General features: G+C 52.5%; 1 protein-coding gene across 1 annotated transcript in view; it reads left to right on the forward strand.

The window, feature by feature from the left end:
- The window catches only part of Obscn (obscurin, cytoskeletal calmodulin and titin-interacting RhoGEF), a 135,673-nt gene that overhangs the window by 64,478 nt on the left and 51,594 nt on the right, over positions 1-19,601 (forward strand). The window contains exons 36-53 of the mRNA XM_060363650.1: positions 162-428; positions 525-788; positions 1,120-1,383; positions 4,151-4,414; positions 5,500-5,763; positions 6,128-6,391; positions 6,742-7,005; positions 7,353-7,616; positions 11,272-11,535; positions 11,969-12,232; positions 12,593-12,856; positions 13,181-13,444; positions 14,354-14,620; positions 15,259-15,525; positions 15,642-15,914; positions 16,442-16,717; positions 17,216-17,412; positions 17,589-17,664. Of these exons, the coding sequence (XP_060219633.1) occupies positions 162-428; positions 525-788; positions 1,120-1,383; positions 4,151-4,414; positions 5,500-5,763; positions 6,128-6,391; positions 6,742-7,005; positions 7,353-7,616; positions 11,272-11,535; positions 11,969-12,232; positions 12,593-12,856; positions 13,181-13,444; positions 14,354-14,620; positions 15,259-15,525; positions 15,642-15,914; positions 16,442-16,717; positions 17,216-17,412; positions 17,589-17,664 (4,527 nt within the window). The remainder of the gene's footprint in view (positions 1-161; positions 429-524; positions 789-1,119; positions 1,384-4,150; positions 4,415-5,499; positions 5,764-6,127; positions 6,392-6,741; positions 7,006-7,352; positions 7,617-11,271; positions 11,536-11,968; positions 12,233-12,592; positions 12,857-13,180; positions 13,445-14,353; positions 14,621-15,258; positions 15,526-15,641; positions 15,915-16,441; positions 16,718-17,215; positions 17,413-17,588; positions 17,665-19,601) is intronic.

A 19,601-nucleotide genomic window follows, 5' to 3' on the forward strand; every position in this document is an offset into this window, starting at 1 on the left:
TTCCGTTTACATACCTTCAGAGCCATCTTTCCCAGAGATCTCTGGCTCCCTACCACTGGCATCCAGTGTTTGAATTGTCCCACACCCTGTAGCGGCTTCCCCCTGGGGACCCCAGGTGGGATACCCCACCAGGAGGCTGAACTGACTCTTCCTGTTCATAGCTCGGCCGGTGCGGTTCAGGGAGTCCCTGAAGGATATGGAGGTGCCAGAGGGCAGGGCTGCCACACTACGATGCGTGCTGTCCTCTGTGGCTGCACCTGTGGAGTGGCGTCGCGGAGATGACATCCTGAAGTCCAGCAGCAAGTATAGCCTGCGCCAAGAGGGTGCTGTGCTGGAGCTGGTCATCCGAGACCTGCAGCCCCAGGACGGTGGGCAATACTCATGCTCCTTTGGGGACCAGACAACTTCGGCCACACTCACAGTGAAAAGTAAGTGTGCCTGTCCATACTGCGCTCAGGGTCCAGCGGGAACCTCAGCCCAGGGCAAGAAAATAACTATGTCCTTTGCATCTGTTCCTGCCGCAGCCTCGTCTGCCCAGTTCGTAGGAAAACTGAGAAACAGGGAGGCTGCAGAAGGGACCATGGCCACACTTCGGTGTGAGCTGACCAAAGAGGCCCCCGTGGAGTGGAGGAAGGGAACAGAGACCCTGAGGAATGGGGACAAATACTGCCTGAAGCAGGATGGAGCTGTGTGCGAACTGCAGATCTGTAACCTGGCTGTGGCAGATGCGGGGGAGTACGCGTGTGTATGCGGACAGGAGAGGACATCGGCCACGCTGACTGTCAAGGGTAAAGACCGTGTAGGGATGAGTGGATCCGTGTTTTAGCGGGAGCTGACCTGGTGTTACCTGTCCAGTTCCTTCAGTGCCTTTCCCCATGCCTGTGCACCTCTGTTCATCCTACTGCACATCCCACTTCACTTCTTGAGCCATTTCATATATATATGAATCAGGAAACGCCAGCATCCGCAGCTGGCTTCTGACTCTTGAGCCTCGGTGTTTTTTTCCCCCCTGTTTCTCTGCTGCATTCCATCTTGCTCCCCATCCTGTCCTATGCCACGTTTTATCTCACCACACCCTATAGCAGATCTGACGCTCCAATCTCTGTCTTACCCTCCTAGCTCTGCCTGCTCACTTTGTCGGAAGGCTCAGGAGCAAGGAGGCCACCGAAGGAGACACGGCCACACTGCGGTGTGAGCTGAGCAAGGCTGCCCCTGTGGAGTGGAGGAAGGGAGCAGAGAGCCTGAGAGATGGGGACAGATATGGCCTGAGGCAGGATGGGGCCGTGTGTGAGCTGCAGATCCGTGGCCTGGCTGTGGAAGATGCTGGGGAGTACTCATGTGTGTGTGGGCAGGAGAAGACCTCGGCCACGCTGACTGTCAGGGGTAAAGACCACGTGTGCTCCTGTGTGTGGATATTCCTGTGCATGGGTGGCTCTGTGCCTGAGCATCTCCTGCCCACCTTTCCTGCTTTTCTATGTCTCCTCTTTATTCTGGTGTTTTAGCTGGTATTTCTCATATTTGTATGGGTCCCAGTTTAGATGCCAGAAAAAAAAAATAGGAGAATTGGATGTTTTTCACCCCCAGGAATGTCCTGGTTGGGATGAGCATGGTGTGTGTCTCTCTGTGTGCTTATACATGCAAACAATTACAAAGATTGTAATTATAGATCCTAGGGGCACACCGCGAAAAGGGGGAGGAAAGAAATGGGGAAAATGGCACATACAGTAGGGATACGGGAAGGACAGTCTTGACTGTGAAGGTGAGGACTCACCACATAAGTGTAAGATGAGGTCGAGGGCCCACTCCTCAGGAGTCAGGTGAAGGTGGGGCTCACCTCCTGGGAGTCAGGATGGAGGTGAGGGCTTATCCCGTGGTGGTGAGGAGAGCTGAGGACAAGTCTGGGGTGGGCTTGATGCTGTCCTTTCTGGGCTTTCCCTGGTCAGTTCTAGATTGTCCCACTGGAGAAGGGCTTGCTAAACCTGCCTGGCCACTCCACGTGCCCCTGTGTTGAACACGTAGGGTCTGTGGCCCGCTTTTGTGCATGGCTACAGAGTTTAATGGTCTTTGTGCCTGTGTGTGCCTCCCAGGTGTGAGAGGCCTGGGGAGGGCATTACAGGGAGTGAGGTCTCACTGTTCAGTGTAAAGAGGGCAAGGCTTTTCCGTGGAGTGTGAAAAGGGCAAGGCTCCTCTCTGGAGTGAAGAGAAAGGCTCCTCCCTGGAGTGAGGAGAAAGGCTCCTCCCTGGAGTGTGAACAGGGCAAGGCTCCTCCCTGGAGTGAAGAGAAAGGCTCTGGACATCAGAGACAGAGGCATTCACAGACTAAGGCAGATATGATATAAGGAGCCCTGGAGCCTGGCTGTGGTGGATCCCGGGGGTCCTCATGTATGCACTGGCAGCAACAGACCTTTCCAGAGCGGCCTGCTGTACTATGTTCCTGAGTCACAGTTGTGTCCAGGGAACCAGAATACCTGTTTTGGTGTGATTAGTGACCTGGTGATGAGTCAGCTCTCTGTCAGGAGTCCTCAGAGGGCCTGAGCACCTCTCTTCAGGGAAGCAGATAGAACACACAGGCATTGCTGGAGAGCCCTGGGCATCTTGGAAAGTGAGAATGGAACAAATCTTCTACAAGTGCAAGAAGCCCTCAGCCTGGAGGGCTCTGTCTCACTTGAAAGAAATGACCACTGGAGGGCACCAAATAGGAAGGTATGGCAAGACCTGGCCAGCTCTTTGTCCATGCTGTGGCAGGTCGCTCCTGTCATCTGCACAACACTGGAGATGCTTGACCAAAAACCAGCCGTGGGTGGATCACAGTGCCAAGACGTAGAGGCCTGGAGCCATCATGCATTCAGACAATCTAAGAGATGGCAGAAGAGGGCACCTGAGGCCTCTCCTGTGGCTACAGCGTTAGGAAGAGTTCACAGGAAATGTTGCTCCCTCTTCCCAACCCCAGGACATACTGTTGAGAGCTGAGGTGTGGAGGGTCCTGGCAACCAGCTGCTCTCGGAACTGGGTCTATCCCAACAAGGGTTAGACATGATGGATGCCTTTCCTGGATCTTTCTAGAGAGTGCTGCATTTTCAAAAGCTACCCCTGGACCATAGGGTCCCCATACACTCAGCCATTGTCTGCCCTTAAAGACCTCCAAGCACACGAAGCTGGACAGTCGTGGTCTAGGAGCCAGAGGAAATCTCCTGCTTTGGCAAACAAAGAGCCAGTTTGTCTCTCCTCTTCTCTGTGACCATTTCCCACATAGTAGCCACAGATAGGTGGGTCGTTCCTCCATCTGTTCAACCACGGATCTCTGCCTCTACTCTCACACACCAGGGATCTTTCCTGCACTGTGAAGCGGAGCCCAGAGCCCTGTGGCCGCCTACTCCCGGGTGACAGCTGCAGGAAGAGGCTTGGGACTTCTTTCCATCCAGCCCAGCTGCTCCTTCACCCCAGTCTGTTCTGAGAATTGGAGTTTATGGGGGGGGAGGAGCTTAGGTACCCCATGTGCTCTCTCAGCACAATCAAAATGATCGCACAAGAACTGCTGAAGGAATTCACAACCTTACCATGCTGTGGCCTAGTAGCCAGGCCAAGCCATAGAGCCCAGAGCATGCGTGAGGGACTGGGTGGGCACAGAAGACCTGGGGCCAGGGCAATCTCCAGAAAGCCTGGGTTCTCTCTCTCTCTCTCTCTCTCTCTCTCTCTCTCTCTCTCTCTCTCTCTCAACCTCCCTATCTTGAGGTCCTCTGCCCTTGCTGCTTTACCAGAGTCAGGCTGACCAATCTGTATGCTGCCCCCGCTGTGCTGTTTCCCACTCGTGACTGCACATTTATTCCTTACAACCTCCAAAGCGTGTTTTACTGTTGAGCGTCACGTCCTGTCTTCAGCATTCTCTGAGATCCTGAAGATCTTTGTGTTGTCCTGAGCCCCACAAACCAAACTCATGTACAGTCTGAGGTCTGTGGAAAGAATACAATAAACTGTGACCACGAGATGCAGAGTCTAGACCAAGGGAAGCCCTACCCTCTGCTGTGTTTTAGCATGCCCAGCATGTGGCCTGTGTGCAGCCGGAGTTCCTGTCTTCCTGTCCCATCCACATCTAGAGTTTTCCGTGTTCTCTGAGAGTGTGATTGTGTCTGTGTCCTTCTGACCTCCCCAGCTCTTCCAGCTAAGTTTATAGAAGGTCTGAAGAATGCAGAAGCCACAGAAGGAAGCATGGCCATGCTGAGCTGTAAACTGAGCAAGGCAGCTCCTGTGGCATGGAAGAAAGGAACAAAGACCTTGCGAGATGGAGACAGATACAGCCTGAGGCAGGACGGAGCTGTGTGTGAGCTGCAGATCCAAGGCCTGACCATGGCTGATGCTGGGGAATACTCATGCGTGTGTGGGCAGGAGAGGACCTCGGTCATGCTGACTGTCAGGGGTAAAGATAGATGGCTTGTCTATATGTTGTTCCTATTATTTTCTCCTGCCTCTGTTTGTGGCACAGCGCCTGAGGTGACCTGTGGCCATCTGTCCTCCCACTGGTGTCCTTCGAGTATTTTTAATTTGCTCAAGCAGGTCCCCCTGCTACTGTCCCTCCCCAGCTACCTGCTTTCTTCCCCATCTATCTATGGTGTCAGCTGTTTACACTGTGGCTCTTGAGAAATATGTGTGTCTCCTTGTGGGTTCCGTGTTCGTGCAGAGACCTTCAGAGGGTGCCACGTTCTCAGTGATCGTTTGACCCTTGCCAGGCCTGCCTGTCAAATTTATAGAAGACGTGAGAAACCAGGAAGCCACAGAAGGGGCCACAGCAATATTAAGATGTGAGCTGAGCAAGGCTGCCCCTGTGGAGTGAAGGAAGGGGTCCGAGACCCTGAGAGATGAGGACAGACACACCCTGAGGCAGGATGAGGCCATGTGTGAGCTGTGGCCTGGCCATGTTGGGTACTGGGGAGTACTCATGTATGTGCGGGCAGGAGAGGACCTCAATCACACTGAATATCAGTGATAAAGTTGTGTGGCCAGTGTCTTTGTGCCTATGGTCATCCTGCTCCTCTTGCTCATCACACATTCTGTCCCTTCGTCTGTGTGTCACATCCTATCATGACTGGACAGAGATAGGAGAAAACACACCCATATCTGGCTTCCCTCTACCTTGTGCCAACATGAGTTCAGCACTTTGGTTTTATTTTTTATTTTTATTTTTTTCTGGTAGATTCCATGTCCTGTTGTCATCCAGGCTGAGTCATGCCTGCTAAAGTTCTACAGAGAATGTGGCACCCTTGTGTGTTTCTGCCCCTCCCCATGATGATCAGGTCAGGTCTATGGGCAGGACCATGGTCTTGATATTAAGATGGCACACCAGAGAAGGTAAAATCTGTGGCCTGTTCTCAGCAGAGCAGTACGTGGCTAACCCTCAGTGGGGGTTGCATCTTCTCTGTGCGGTTCATGTCTTATGCTCATCATGTCCTGTCCCCTTCACATGTTCTGAGCATGACAAGCCCTGTGCCTTTCTGACCTTCTTAGCCCTGCCCACCAAGTTCACGGAGGGTCTGAGGAACGAAGAGGCCACAGAAGGGGCCATGGTCACTCTGAGGTGCCGGCTGAGCAAAGCCACCCCCGTGGAGTGGAGGAAGGGAGCAAAGACCCTCAAAGATGGAGACAGATACAGCCTGAGGCAGGATGGGGCCGTGTGTGAGCTGCAGATCCACAGTCTGACAGTGGAAGATGCTGGGGAGTACTCATGCGTGTGTGGGCAGGAGAAGACCTCAGCCACGCTGAGTGTCAAGGGTAAAGTTCATGCGTGGCCACCTGAACCTGAGGCTTGCTGTCTCCATGTTATTTCCACATTATGTCTGTTTTCTATATGTGAAATAGTGGCTATACTGAGCCTGTGGCTATCTGTACTGTAACTAGGGTCACCATTTGGTACCTCTACCTTTTCTTTCCCATATGTAGGGAATATTCTCATGCTCATGTCCACCCCACCAACCTCTATACATCTCTCTCGCTTCTTGCTTCCTCTTATCTGTTTCCTGATTCACTGGTCCTGTCAAATCCTTTGTCAGAATGTGTGTCTCCTTGTGTGTTCCATGTTCTGTGCACCATGTCCTTCAGAGTCCCATGTCCTCAGCAACTGCTTGGTCCTTCCCAGCCCTGCCCTCCAGATTCATAGAAGACTTGAGGAGCCAGGAGGCCACGGAAGGCACCACGGTCACTTTGAGGTGCCGGCTGAGCAAGGCTGCCTCTGTGGAGTGGAGGAAGGGCTCTGAGAGCCTGAGAGATGGGGACAGACACAGCCTGAGACAGGATGGGGCCATGTGTGAGCTGCAGATCCGTGGCCTGGCTGTGGAAGATGCTGGGGAATATTGGTGCGTGTGTGGGCAAGAGAAGACCTCGGCCATGCTGAGCGTCAAGGGTAAAGATCACCTGTGGCTACCTGAACCTGAGGCTTGCTGTCTCCATGTTATCTCCATGCTATGTCTGTTCTCCATATGTGGCAAAGCAGCTGTGGTGACCTGTGGCCATCTGTCCTGTAACTAGGGCCATCGGGACATCTTCATCACTAGTTCCTATAGTCCAGGACATGTTCTGATGTTCATTTCCACCCCACCGCCTATTCTGCACCCCCTGGTTTCTTATCGGTTCCCTGGCTTACTGGTCCTGTCAAATCCTTCATCAGAATGTGTGTCTCCTTGTGTGTTCCATGTTCTGTGCACCATGTCCTTCAGAGTCCCACGTTCTCAGTGACTGCTTGGTCCTTCCCAGCCCTGCCCTCCAGATTCATAGAAGACTTGAGGAGCCAGGAGGCCACGGAAGGCACCACGGTCACTTTGAGGTGCCGGCTGAGCAAGGCTGCCTCTGTGGAGTGGAGGAAGGGCTCTGAGAGCCTGAGAGATGGGGACAGACACAGCCTGAGGCAGGATGGGGCTGTGTGTGAGCTACAGATCTGTGGCCTGGCTGTGGAAGATGCTGGGGAGTACTCATGCGTGTGTGGGCAGGAGAAGACCTCGGCCACGCTGAGTGTCAAGGGTAAAGATCACCTGTGGCCACCTGAGGCTATGCTGTCTCCATGTTGTCTCATCGATGCTTCTGTCTCCACATGTGGTTTCCTATAGTGACCCTGCGGTCGTCTGTTCTGCAGCTACAGTCACCTGGGCATCTCCATCTGTGCTTGCACGAGCCCTGGAGATGAGCTTGCGTTCACATCCACGCCACCACGCTCTCTGTTCCCCAGGAGTTTGCCTCCTCCACCATCCGCACCTTCCTTCATATGTGTACACGTGTTCCTGTGATAGTGTGTCATTCTGCATGTCATTCTGTCTTGTGTGCAGTGTTCTCCAGTGCCATGTCCTCAGTGACTGCTTGGTCCTTCCCAGCCCTGCCCTCCAGATTCATAGAAGACCTGAGGAGCCAGGAGGCCACGGAAGGCACCACGGTCACTCTGAGGTGCCGGCTGAGCAAGGCTGCCCCTGTGGAGTGGAGGAAGGGCTCTGAGAGCCTGAGAGATGGGGACAGACACAGCCTGAGACAGGATGGGGCCATGTGTGAGCTGCAGATCCGTGGCCTGGCTGTGGAAGATGCTGGGGAGTACTCGTGCGTGTGTGGGCAGGAGAAGACCTCGGCCACGCTGACTGTAGATGGTAATGTCTCTGTAGCCGCCTGACTGATGTGTTTTCTCCTATCTCTCCCATGTAGGCTATGTCCTCCCTATGGGCCCTTCTCAGTGTCATCATGCCATGTACACAGTCATATCTGAGCAATCCATTTCCCCAAAGCACACTTGATTAATCTAGTCTGGAGCCTGTTATGGACCCCTGGGAAGAATAGTATACAGCTTTAAGGGAGGCACCAACAGATTGCATCAGTGTTCAGTAGGAGATCTGCTGGAGCCACTAGCATCCTGCTAAGGTCTGTGGAGATTGTGGGTCCTTTTGGATCCAGGCACAGAGTTAGCAGATGTCTCTTCCTTCACAGACATGCACAGCGATGTGTGTGTCTGGAGGTAGCCAGGCAGACACTGCTAAGCTCAGGGAGAGCACTTAACTGCAACTGAGACAATGCCAGGCTCGAAAGGGCTCCTGCTCAATCTGATCATAGTTCTGGAGGCTGGAAATATACCGAGTACTGCCACTGAGGTATTGGCAGTGTGGTTTTTCCCAAAGATGGCTGTCTTCTCCAAGTCTTCACATGGTCATTCCTTGTCTCTGTGTCCTAATCTTCTTCTTTTTTTTTTTTTTTTTTTTTGTATGTCACACTACCTGTTTTGGATTTGAGCTTAGCCTGACCTCATTTTGACTCAATTATTTACTTAAGTACTCCTTTTGGAAGTAGAGGACTTCCTGAGGTACTGGGAAAGCTGGAACTTCAATGTATGAGTTGGGAGGTGGCACGGTTTAGTTCATGTTTTAGTGAGTTTTGTATTGCTGTGACAAAATGCCATGACCAAGGCAACTTAAAGAGTTTATTTGGGCTATGGTTCTAGAGGGATAAGAGTCCATTATGGGAGGGAGATAGGACAGCAAGCAGCAGGCATGACAGAAGGAGCAGGAAGCGGGGGCTAAAATCTTGGATTGTGAGCATGAAGGAGAAGGAGTGAAGTAGAAATTTTATAAGTCGTTAAACTTTCAATGACAAACCCCGGCAAAGCCACGGCTCCTCAACCTACTCAAACACTGCCACCAACTAGGAACCAAGTATTCACATGTCGGAGCTTGTGGGGGTGGGGACATGCCATTCAAACCCCCCTAGCCTAGAACATTCCACCTTCTGGCCTCCTCGACTCCATGTTCTCTCCACATGTCAAATGCATTCTTCCAGTTCACACAACCCAATGTCCAACTGTCTTTTCTAAGTGTGAGGTTTTAGATTTCACTCACTCTGAGTCTCATTTAACCTCCTCCACCCATGAAGCTACAGAACTAGGCAGAACCATGCTTCTAGAAGAGTGTTTCTCTGCCCGGTGGCTGAACAGCCCTTTCACCAGGGTTCACATATCAGATATCCTGCACATCAGATATTCACAGTGCGATTCATAACAGTAGCAAAACTACAGTTATGAAGTAGCAACGAGAATCATTTTATGGCTGGGGGGGTCGCCACCACAGGAAGAGCTGTTTTAAAGGGTCACTGCATCGGGAAGGTTGAGAAGCACTGCTCTAGAACAATGGCGGGATAGGCATATGATAGATATTCTCAACCAGTGAAGGGGGGAATTGAAGTGAAGAGGTAGATACGAGTCTCACCAATCTGAAAGAGCAGGGCAACTCTGCTGGGTTTCAAGGGAGGAAGAATTCTCTGGCTTAACTGCCTGTCCTCTAGATTGGCCCTCACAGCACTGAGTAGAGGTGACCTAGGGTCAAGGAAGGACCTCCAGGCCTATGGTCTTGGGGACCCTGGTGGCACTGACATCCCTGTTGATCTCTTAGCCACTCTCTCCTAGTCACCTTCTTTTTATTTTTCAAACTCATCTGCTCTTTTGAGACAGGGCCTTGCTCTGCAGCCCTGGCTAGCTTGAAACTCTTAGTGTGGGGCAGCCTGGTCTGAAACTTGTGGGACATCTCCTTCCTCAGCATCTGAAGTTCTGAGATTACAGGCATGAGCCACCACACCCAGCCATGGTCATCTACTTGAAAGGTCATGCATGTGGCAGCTGGATGGCTCTATAGTCTAGCTCATCTTCTAGGTCTCAGAAGCTTGGCAACCTTCTTTCTTCCCTCTGGTCTCTGTCTCTTCTAGTCTAAACCGTATTTAAACTGGTGCAGTGTTCTCAAAGTCCTTACTTTGTGACACTGAAGTCTCACATAAGGAGCCTCCATAAGCCTTTCCTGTCTAGCTGTGGCTTCTGCTGAGCTGATACAATTAACTATATCCTGAAGTTCTCTTCAGAACCTTCTCTCTCTCTCTGTAGCATGAGTAGGCTGTAACTTCTTTGAATCTTCAGCTTTTTCCATTTTATTTAGTTCTTCAATCTAGCTCTCTATTCTCTCTTATTTACTATAAACAGAAAGGAGGAACCAGACTATATCTTCAATACTTTGCCTACAGGCCCCTCAGTTAAATGTCAACTTTCACTGCTTCCAAATTCTGCATCCCACGAGGGACTAGAACAGAATTTGGCCCATTTGACTGACACTGACGGTCACAGGGGTCATCTTCCTTCTTTCTAGTCTCTTTCCCATTTCTGTCTGAGGCCTGACCAGATGTGGCATTAATATGCGTATTTCCACTAACAGACTTTTGCCAATCATCTCGATTTTCTCTAGTTGCATACCTCAAAAGCCATCCAGCCTCAAGTTGTTACCAGTTACCAGACAGCTCCAAATTTTTAGGGGTTTGTTGCAGTAGCATTCTCAAATTTGTGTTGTTTGGGTCAACATCACAAAGAACAGGAGATCAGGATTCTTAAAACGGAAATTAATTTCATTCGTGTTCTGAAGGCTGGAGGCCTGTGACCAGTTCATCGGCACTGTTGGCTCTGTCCAAGGACTCTTGCTCACTCCCAAGCAGCTATTATGCCCTAAATCTTCACACAAGCAATTTGTTTGTATCCAGATGTCTTATAAAGACACTCTTCCTATTGGATTAAGCACTTATCTGCATGACCTCATTTAGCATTTCCCACCTCTTCCAAGGCCAATCTCCAAATACAGTTATTTTCTGAAGTTTGTATTAATTAGAAATTTAATACACACTAGAAGGGGTTGCTTCCAGTTTCCAGTGTAACCAGGGTGAACTCTGATCAGTCAGTGGGAAGGACAGCAGAACCCCAGGGCTCAAAGGCATGCCTAGGAAACCCCAGGTGCAGCGTATCAGGGACCAGGAGACATGAGCCAGGGAGGTGACACCAATGGATGGAGGGCGAAACTAGTAGTGTTGGGACAAGACTATGATGTGGAGGAAATAGGGCCTTATATGAGCAGCAAGGGCGTGTCCAGGCATGGACAGTGCTGGGTTGGAGGCCCTGTGCAAAGGCATCCCATTTGAGAAATGCCTGCAACAGAGGTCAGTTGAGAAACATCTTCACATGCATGGCTTGATCCCAAATACATGACATGTCTCCAAGTGATGAGAGAGCATAGAAAGGACAAGATGCCACTGAGAAGATGAGTCTGGAATGGTACCCAACCTCCACTGAACCTGCATCTCAGTGGCACAGCACAGGAACCTCAGTTCACACACTGTGATCTGCCTCTTCCCATGATCTTCAGCTCTTCTGCTTCCTTCCTGGATACTCAGATAATGGCTGTCAAAACCTTCATAGAGTTTGATGGCTTTTGTCCATCTGATCCTTCCTAGCCCTGCCCACACGATTCATCGAAGAGCTGAAGTCCAAGGAGGTCATGGAAGGGTCCACAGCCACTCTGCAATGTCAGCTCAGCAAAAAGGCCTCTGTGGAGTGGAAGAAGGAAACAGAGACCCTTAGAGATGGCGACAGATACAAGCTGCTGCAAACAGGGGCCATGTGTGAGCTGCAAATCCATGGTCTGACCATGTCAGACGCTGGCGAATACTCCTGCGTGTGTGGGAAGGAAAAGACCACAGCCCTGCTGACTATCAGGGGTAAAGACCACAGCTGGCTAGGTAGATCTGTGTGATGGTGCCCAAGCATGAACATCGGTCCGGCACTTCGTGGGATCCAGTCCTGCTTCCTGGGTTGTGTTACCCAGAAGACAACAGCATCTGCAGCAGCTTCCCCACTGCCTTGTGCTGCTGTGGGCTTTATGTTGTCGGATCCTGTGTCTCTTGTCTTCACTGTCGTGTCCTGAACGCTAGCATTCTCTAGGAAATCTGAGGCTCTCCTTGTGGTTCTGACTGTCTTTGGCCTGCATGCCAGGCTCATATGAAGTGTAAGGCCTGAGGAACGCCACACCATGTTCTCAGTGTATCCACATGTACCCGTAGGCTGAGTTGTGTGTCTTCTCTGTGTGACCCATGTCCTGTCTTCCACTTGATCAAGTGGGATGATGGTGCGTGTGTCTTTCTGACCCCCTAGCCCTGCCCCCCAAGTTCACGGAGGGTCTGAAGAATGAAGAGGCTACAGAAGGGACCGTGGTCACTCTGAGGTGCCAGCTGAGCAAAGAAGCCCCAGTGGAGTGGAGGAAGGGAGCAAAGATCCTCCAAGATGGAGACAGAGCTAGTCTGAGACAGAATAAGGCTGTGTGTGAGCTGCAGATCTGTGACGTGGCTGTGGAAGATGCTGGAGAATACTCATGCGTGTGTGGGCAGGAGAAGACCTCGGCCACGCTGAGCGTCAAGGGTAAAGATCACCTTTGCCACCTGAACCTGAGGCTTGCTGTCTCCATGTTATCTCCATGCTATGTCTGTTCTCCATATGTGGCAAAGCAGCTGTGGTGACCTGTGGCCATCTGTCCTGTAACTAGGGCCATCGGGACATCTTCATCACTAGTTCCTATACTCCAGGACATGTTCTGATGTTCATTTCCACCCCACTGCCCATTCTGAACCCCCCTGGTTTCTTGCTTCCTCTTATCGGTTCCCTGGCTCACTGGTCCTGTCAAATCCTTCATCAGAATGTGTGTCTCCTTGTGTGTTCCATGTTCTGTGCACCATGTCCTTCAGAGTCCCACGTTCTCAGTGACTGCTTGGTCCTTCCCAGCCCTGCCCTCCAGATTCATAGAAGACCTGAGGAGCCAGGAGGCCACGGAAGGCACCACGCTCACTTTGAGGTGCCGGCTGAGCAAGGCTGCCCCTGTGGAGTGGAGGAAGGGCTCTGAGAGCCTGAGAGATGGGGACAGACACAGCCTGAGACAGGATGGGGCTGTGTGTGAGCTGCAGATCGGTGGCCTGGCTGTGGAAGATGCTGGGGAGTACTCGTGCGTGTGTGGGCAGGAGAAGACCTCGGCCATGCTGAGTGTCAAGGGTAAAGATCACCTGTGGCCACCTGAACCTGAGGCTTGCTGTCTCCATGTTGTCTCATAAGTGACTCCACATATAGCACAGCTACTGTAGTGACCCAGTGGCCATCTGTCCTGTAACTGGAATCATTCTGCTTGCTGAACACATACTCTCATGTGTCTATCCATCCCACTGCCCTTCCTGTTCCTCATGGAGTGTTTCCTCCTATCCACCATCGACACCTTCCTTCACCTATGTTCAATGGTGTTTTTAGTTCTTTGTGGGTCGCGTGTCCTGTGTACAAGGTTTTCCAGTGTCATGTTCTCAGTGACTTCTTGGTCCTTCCTAGCCCTTCCGATCAGATTCACAGACGAGTTGAGAAGCCAAGAGGCCATGGAAGGCTCAGCCATCACGATGCGGTGTACGCTAAGCAAGGCTGCCCCTGTGGTGTGGAGGAAGGGGTCTGAGGTCCTGAGAAATGGGGACAGGTACAGCCTGAGGCAGGATGGGGCTGTGTGTGAGCTGGAGATCCGTGAACTGACCGTGGAAGATGCTGGAGAATACTCGTGCGCGTGTGGGCAGGAGAAGACCTCGGCTACGCTGAACATCGTGGGTAAATGCCTCCTGTAGCCACAGGAGTGGTTTTGGACTCCTGTTCTTGCTCTGTATCTACCTGTCCCCTCTACCTCTCCCCAGGACTGCCTTGTTCATCTTTTTCTGTAATTCTGTATTTGTCTTCTCTGGTCTCAGCCACAGCGCTCTCCAGGGTGTCTATTCCTCACCCCCGATGCTCTCACACTGCCAGTCACCCTTTGGGGCCAAATCCCTGCCCCTCCCGTCATGTTCCCAGATATTCTACCCTTTGTCATCCATGTTGCAGCTTCTGTGTGTCATGCTTAGCCAAATATTCTCTTTTGCTAGGGTAAGTTGGATGTCCAGAGAGGACAGGTGGGTCTCTTAGTGGATCCTGTACCCTCCAGAATGGGGACAGGTTTCTAGCATGGCTCTGTGAAGCCAATGGCTTTTCTAGAACATGGAGAACAGAACTGTGCCTGATCTTGAGGGCTCTGGCTGTTTCCTGGGATCTATAGGACACACTGTGCCCTAATATCAGAGGGATAAGACCATTCCAGCAGCCTTGGAAGAGCAAGGCTATGCTCGAAGGTCTCTATGGTCCGAGGCTGTGGTCTTGGAGAAAAGAGCTGTTTTCTGGGTTCTGCGTCTATGGGGACATGACTAGAGTTGATTCTGATGTTGAGTGACTCCCTGGGTCCTTTGGATATAGCCCCACAGGGGACTAGATTGTCTAAGTAGGAGGCAAGCACCCAGGGTCAGATCTTGAGTCCTTTCCCACCTCCTCACCAGCTCTCTTCCCTACCCTGAAGCCCACCTAGACCCATGTCCCCATCCTTCATCAACCCCAGGACTGTAGAGAAGCTTGGCCTCATCCCGTCTGGCTGCCTTAGGGTACCCAGAGGCAAGTACCTTGAGTTGAGTCTGCTAGCCTCTCATCTCCTCATAGCCCCACAGGTGGTGTTCCAGAAGCCACTGCAGAACCTGCAAGCAGAAGAAGGTTCCACGGCCAGCCTGCAGTGTGAGCTGTCCGTCCTCGGTGCTGCTGTGGTCTGGAGCAAGGGCGGCCTGGAGCTGCAGGCCGACGTGCGCCGAGAGTCCCGGCAGCAGGGGCGAGTGGCAGAGCTGCTGCTCAGGGATGTGTGCCGCGAGGATGCCGGCGAGTACAGCTGCACCTGCGGCTCTCAGACCACGAGTGCCACGCTCATGGTCACAGGTGGGTGTCCGCGCCTGGTGGACGCCAGTGCCAGGGTATGGCTGTGTGGGGTACAGCTTTCAGGCTGTGGCCCTCACAGTTGCAGCCCTTCTTGAAGTCCCAGCCAGGAGAACTCACTCAAATTGGTGGCCCCGGGGTCTGCCTTCCTCACCGGTGGCTGGACCCCCGAGGCTCTCCTGAGTCCATCCTTCATCCTGTCATTGTTCAGGGACCCACTGCCACGTGTTTTCCCTTCTATGGTAGCTTCCTCACTATCCTGCCAGGTGGCATAAGTCTTCTTGTGTTCTCTGTCACATTCCATACCTGTTCCATAGTTCTTCCTGTCATTGTATTATATTGTATTGTATTGTATTGTGTTATGTTATATTATATTATGCTCTCACTGCAGGGACCCTCATGACCTTAGCTGGTTTGGTCCTCTGTGACCCCTCAGCGATATCTCCTCATGTACTCTCCCTTCCCTGGCAGCTTCACAGCCAGGGACATTAACCCCTTTCACTGCCATATGCAGCTCCCCAGTTCTTCCCTGCAGTAGTGGCCTTTGGATCTTGACCAGGGACCTGTGAGAGGGTAACACCTTGACTGCAGCACCCTTGGTGACTCAGGACCTGCTCTTATGCTCTTCCTCAACCTTGCAGCTGCCCCTGTGCGGTTCCTCAGGGAGCTGCAGGCCCAGGAAGTCGATGAGGGGACCACGGCCCACCTGCGCTGTGAGCTGAGCCGGGCGGCTGCGAGTGTGGAGTGGCGCAAGGGCTCCCTGCAGCTCTTCCCTTGTGCCAAGTATCAGATGGTACAGGAGGGCACAACTGCTGAGCTGCTGGTCCGAGGGGTGGAGCAAGAGGATGCTGGCGAATACACGTGCGATGCGGGCCCCATGCAGAGCATCGCCAAGCTCTCGGTCCGAGGTGAGCTGTGTGTGTGTCCCAGTCCCACCCCTCCTGCTCCTCCGAAGAGCAGGAGACGTCATTCGGTCAGTCAGGGAGACGGAACCTGTGTCTGAATATTTTTTGATGGCCCTCAGCTCCCAAGCCCAAGTTCAAGACTGGCCTGCAGAGCACAGAGCAGGAAGCAGGGGGCATGGCCCGACTGTGCTGTCAACTGAGCGAGGCTGAGCCAGGGGCTGCAGTGCAGTGGCTCAAGGAGGGCGTGGAGCTGCATGTCAGCCCCAAGTATGAGATGCGGTGCCAAGGGGCTATGTGTGAGCTGCTGATCCATGGGCTGGAGGCCAAGGACACCGGCGAATATGCCTGTGTGGTGGGGGGCCAGAAGACCTTGGCCTCTCTCAGAGTCAAAGGTGAGTAGATAGACTCCAGGAGGAGAGTTTGAACCCTTGTTGCCACACCCAGCCCCTAGGGCTCTCCTGGGTACAGCTTACACTGGGGAAAGGACCTTCATGCCACAGTTCTCACCCCTCATTCCTACACTACTTCCAGTTCCAATTCTTCAATTGAAGGGCCTTAGCAGCCAGGACAGACCTCAGCCCCCAAAGGCTGCCCTGCCTCCTTTTCCCCAGCCAGCAGGTAGTTCAGCATTGCTGGCCTTTGTGGCATTCTCTGTATCCTTACCTATTCCTATAGAAAGTTTCGCCTCATGGTGACCTAGCCGGGATAGGGCTGGCAGCGGTATCAAGCCCAAGCCCTCGCCCTGTGTAACCGCTTTCCTCTTGGACTGTAGGGAAGCAAGTGCCGCATTTCAGCTTCCATGCCTCCGAGCCCAGCAGGGTAGCAGAAGAGCAATGGCGTGTCAAGGGAGGCTTTCAAGAAGAGAAGAGGGCCCAGGCTGATAAAGAGCCTCTCTCCTCTGTCCCCTCCCCCCCCCCAGAGCCTGAGGTGACCATTGTGCGGGGACTGGTGGACACGGAGGTGCAAGCCGATGAGGATGCAGAGTTCACATGTAAGGTGTCGCAGGCAGGAGCCAGAGATGTGCAGTGGCGTCTTCAGGGTCTGCCATTGCAGAGCAATGAAGTGACGGAGGTGGCTGTTCTTGGAGACGGTTGTACTCACGTGCTCCAACTGAAGGGTGTGACTCCGGAGGATGCTGGCACCGTCTCCTTCCATGTGGGCAGCCATTCATCTTCTGCTCAGCTCGCAGTCCGAGGTATCTGACTTCGGTGGGCCTGGCCTTCCCTCTCCTGGGAGGGGAACGTTCAGGCTCAGGCCACTTAGGGGATCATAGATAGATAGATAGATACATAGATACATAGATACATAGATACATAGACACTCTTTGGGGGCTGAGGCTCTGGTAGGGAGGAGGAGGACCTATGGGCTGGTAATTGCACAGCTGGATCTTCCCAGCTGTGGGCTTCCCAGAAGCTCACATGCATGGTATTGGTGCTCAGAACCTACCTGCTTTATCTCAGAGATTCTGTAGACTGTGCCACTCTAAGTCCTAGGTCACCTCTAGATTCTCTGTGGGCCAGAGCCCGGGGTGTGTCCTCTATATAGATCTGGAGAAGGGGGTGGATAGTGTGCCCCATGGCTTCGCTCTCAGGTGTTGGGTTGAGGCATCATGCGGTTTCTGTGATGTGGGAGCTCTGCCATTCAAGGGAGCGTCCCAGGTGCAGAGGCTGATGGCCACGTTTCCCATGTCTAGTCCCTGAGGTGACCGTCCTGGAACCCCTGAAGGATGTGCAGCTCCGCGAGGGCCAGGATGCTCACTTCTGGTGCCGGCTGTCCAGGGCCCCGGCCCAGGAGGCTCGCTGGGCTTTGGGTGGGGTTCCCTTGCAGTGCAATGAGATGAATGACATCACTGTGGAGCAGGGCACGCTCCACCTGCTCACACTGCACAAGGTGAGGTTCTGCTTCTAACTGCACACAGAAGGTTCCGAGTCCAGTAGGGATGGCCTCCTCCAGGACATTGGGCTGGGGAGGTGACAAGCCCCTATTCCTGGGGGCTGGGGAGGCGGATTGGCCCCTTTTGGTCAGGATGGGGTACAAGGCCAAGCATCTTCCTCCTGCCTCCTCAGGTGACCCTCGAGGATGCTGGAACCATCACTCTCCAAGTGGGCTCATGCTCCTCAGAGGCCCAGCTGAAGGTCACAGGTGGGCATCCCTGTCCTACATCCAGCCTCTGCCAGTGGATGTCTTTTGTCTCCTAGCACTGCCACTGTTCCTGGTGGCTCGGAAGCCCAAGACTCCTAGCAGTGATTTTTGCACTGGGGATGGCAAATTTCCAGTATGTAGTATCTCAGGCCAGAATTGCCACTGCTCTTTAGCTCTTTGAAAGAGCTAAAGAGTCTGGCTAACATGGCCTTGAGTAGAGAGAGACAGGGGCCAACCCTCTGGGTTAGGTCCTTGCACACATATAGGTATGTCCATGTTGATGTACATTTAGTTACTCAAAAGGCTTAGAGATGTGGGTACAACCACATACTTATGACACATGTATGGATTTGGCCCTGGCATGCAGATCAATGTGGTCCCAGCATGTAGACAGGACTTTAGGAATCTTCAATTTAGAGTAGACCTGTCCCCAGAACAAGCCTACCCTACAGAACTTGATTTGAGCAGACTTCCTGTTCTGCCCTAGCCCTGTTCTCAATGTGATCCCATTGGCCCCTCCATCATCTACCTGCTTACTGATTTATCTTCCACCCATCTCCCATGCATGCATCCATCCATTTAGAGTCACCATTTGTTACCCACCTAAGCCCATTCTTCATCAATCTTCCACTCATCTATCATCCATCTTTTATATCATGCTTCCCATTTATCTAGCTACTCATGATTTGCCCATCCATCTACCTCCTGTCCATTTATCATCCATCATCCATTCATCCATCTCCCATCTATACACCCATTAATCTGCTATCATCCAGCCTTTCATCCATCTGCCCACCATCCATCCATTCATTTACCCATCTTTTCAGGCACCTATTTGCCATCCAACCATCTATTCACCATTAGATGAAACTTCAGGTCTCTACTCTTCATGTCTAGGATCTCAGGATGGGTTTGAGTTCTGCCATTATGTCCTCGGTCTGCTAGGGGGAGCTAGATATGGAGAACAGAGCGTTTTCTGAATCCCATGTTCCTCTGGAACTTTAGAGGTCAGTTCTATGGCCCGTGAGGCTGAGAAAGGCTGCCAAGTGCCAATGCCTTTACGTTGACTGCTGGAGAATTTCATGGTTGTCTTGAGTAGGGACAGGGCAGAAAGGGCCTGTGTTTACTGGGAAACTGCAGGTTGTGCTTCAGGACTGCCCTAGGCTGGATGCTCCCTTCTGGGAGAGCTGAGTCACCTACAGCGTTGTGCAATCTTAGGGGGAATGAGTGTCCAGGTAGCTTTGTTATGGACCAGCTTAGGAACCTGTGCCAGAGGAGGGATGTAGAAGGGGAATGGTGTGCAAAGACCTCTAAAGGAGTGCTCTGGGATGATCCTGGGGGCTGCGCTGTCTTGCTGGGTACTGATGTCTTTACAAATGATTCCTGACTCGTCCTGTGACAGAAGCAAAAATGCAACAGAAACTTCTGGACCTTGCCAGTTGCCCCCCCAAAAGGCATCTGGTAAATGAGAGAAATAAGAGAAAGACAGGGGTGGGGTTGGCTTCCTCCTTGCCTGGCTCCAGGTAGCAAGCGTTGGAAAAGACCCTTGGTCTTTTCCTGTCTGGCCTAGGGCATGGGAAAGTCAGCTATGAAATCATTAATGCCCTGGAGCACTTGGGCCATCCATCTGCTGTGCTTCCTCCAAGTGTCCATTCAAGAGGTGGATGGGATGTGGGGCAGCTGGGTGGAGAGCATCTGCCTCCATGAGGCTCCTGAGCTTAGAGCCTGCCGTGTGGTGGGGCAGCAGTGTACCCAGAAATCAAGGCCCCTGAGTTCCAAGGCTGGCAGAATCTTGGAGGACATCTAGACAGAGTGCTCCTGTCTGTTTCTACACCCCCAGGAATGGAGAGCCACTTCCTGGTACTGAGTCCCATGCGCTTGGACCAACAGGTCGTGGGATGCCTGCTTCCTGCCCAAACTAGGCTAGAGGAGGCACC

This window comes from Meriones unguiculatus, chromosome 11 (genome assembly GCF_030254825.1).
Source record: "Meriones unguiculatus strain TT.TT164.6M chromosome 11, Bangor_MerUng_6.1, whole genome shotgun sequence".
Taxonomy (NCBI): domain Eukaryota; kingdom Metazoa; phylum Chordata; class Mammalia; order Rodentia; family Muridae; genus Meriones; species Meriones unguiculatus.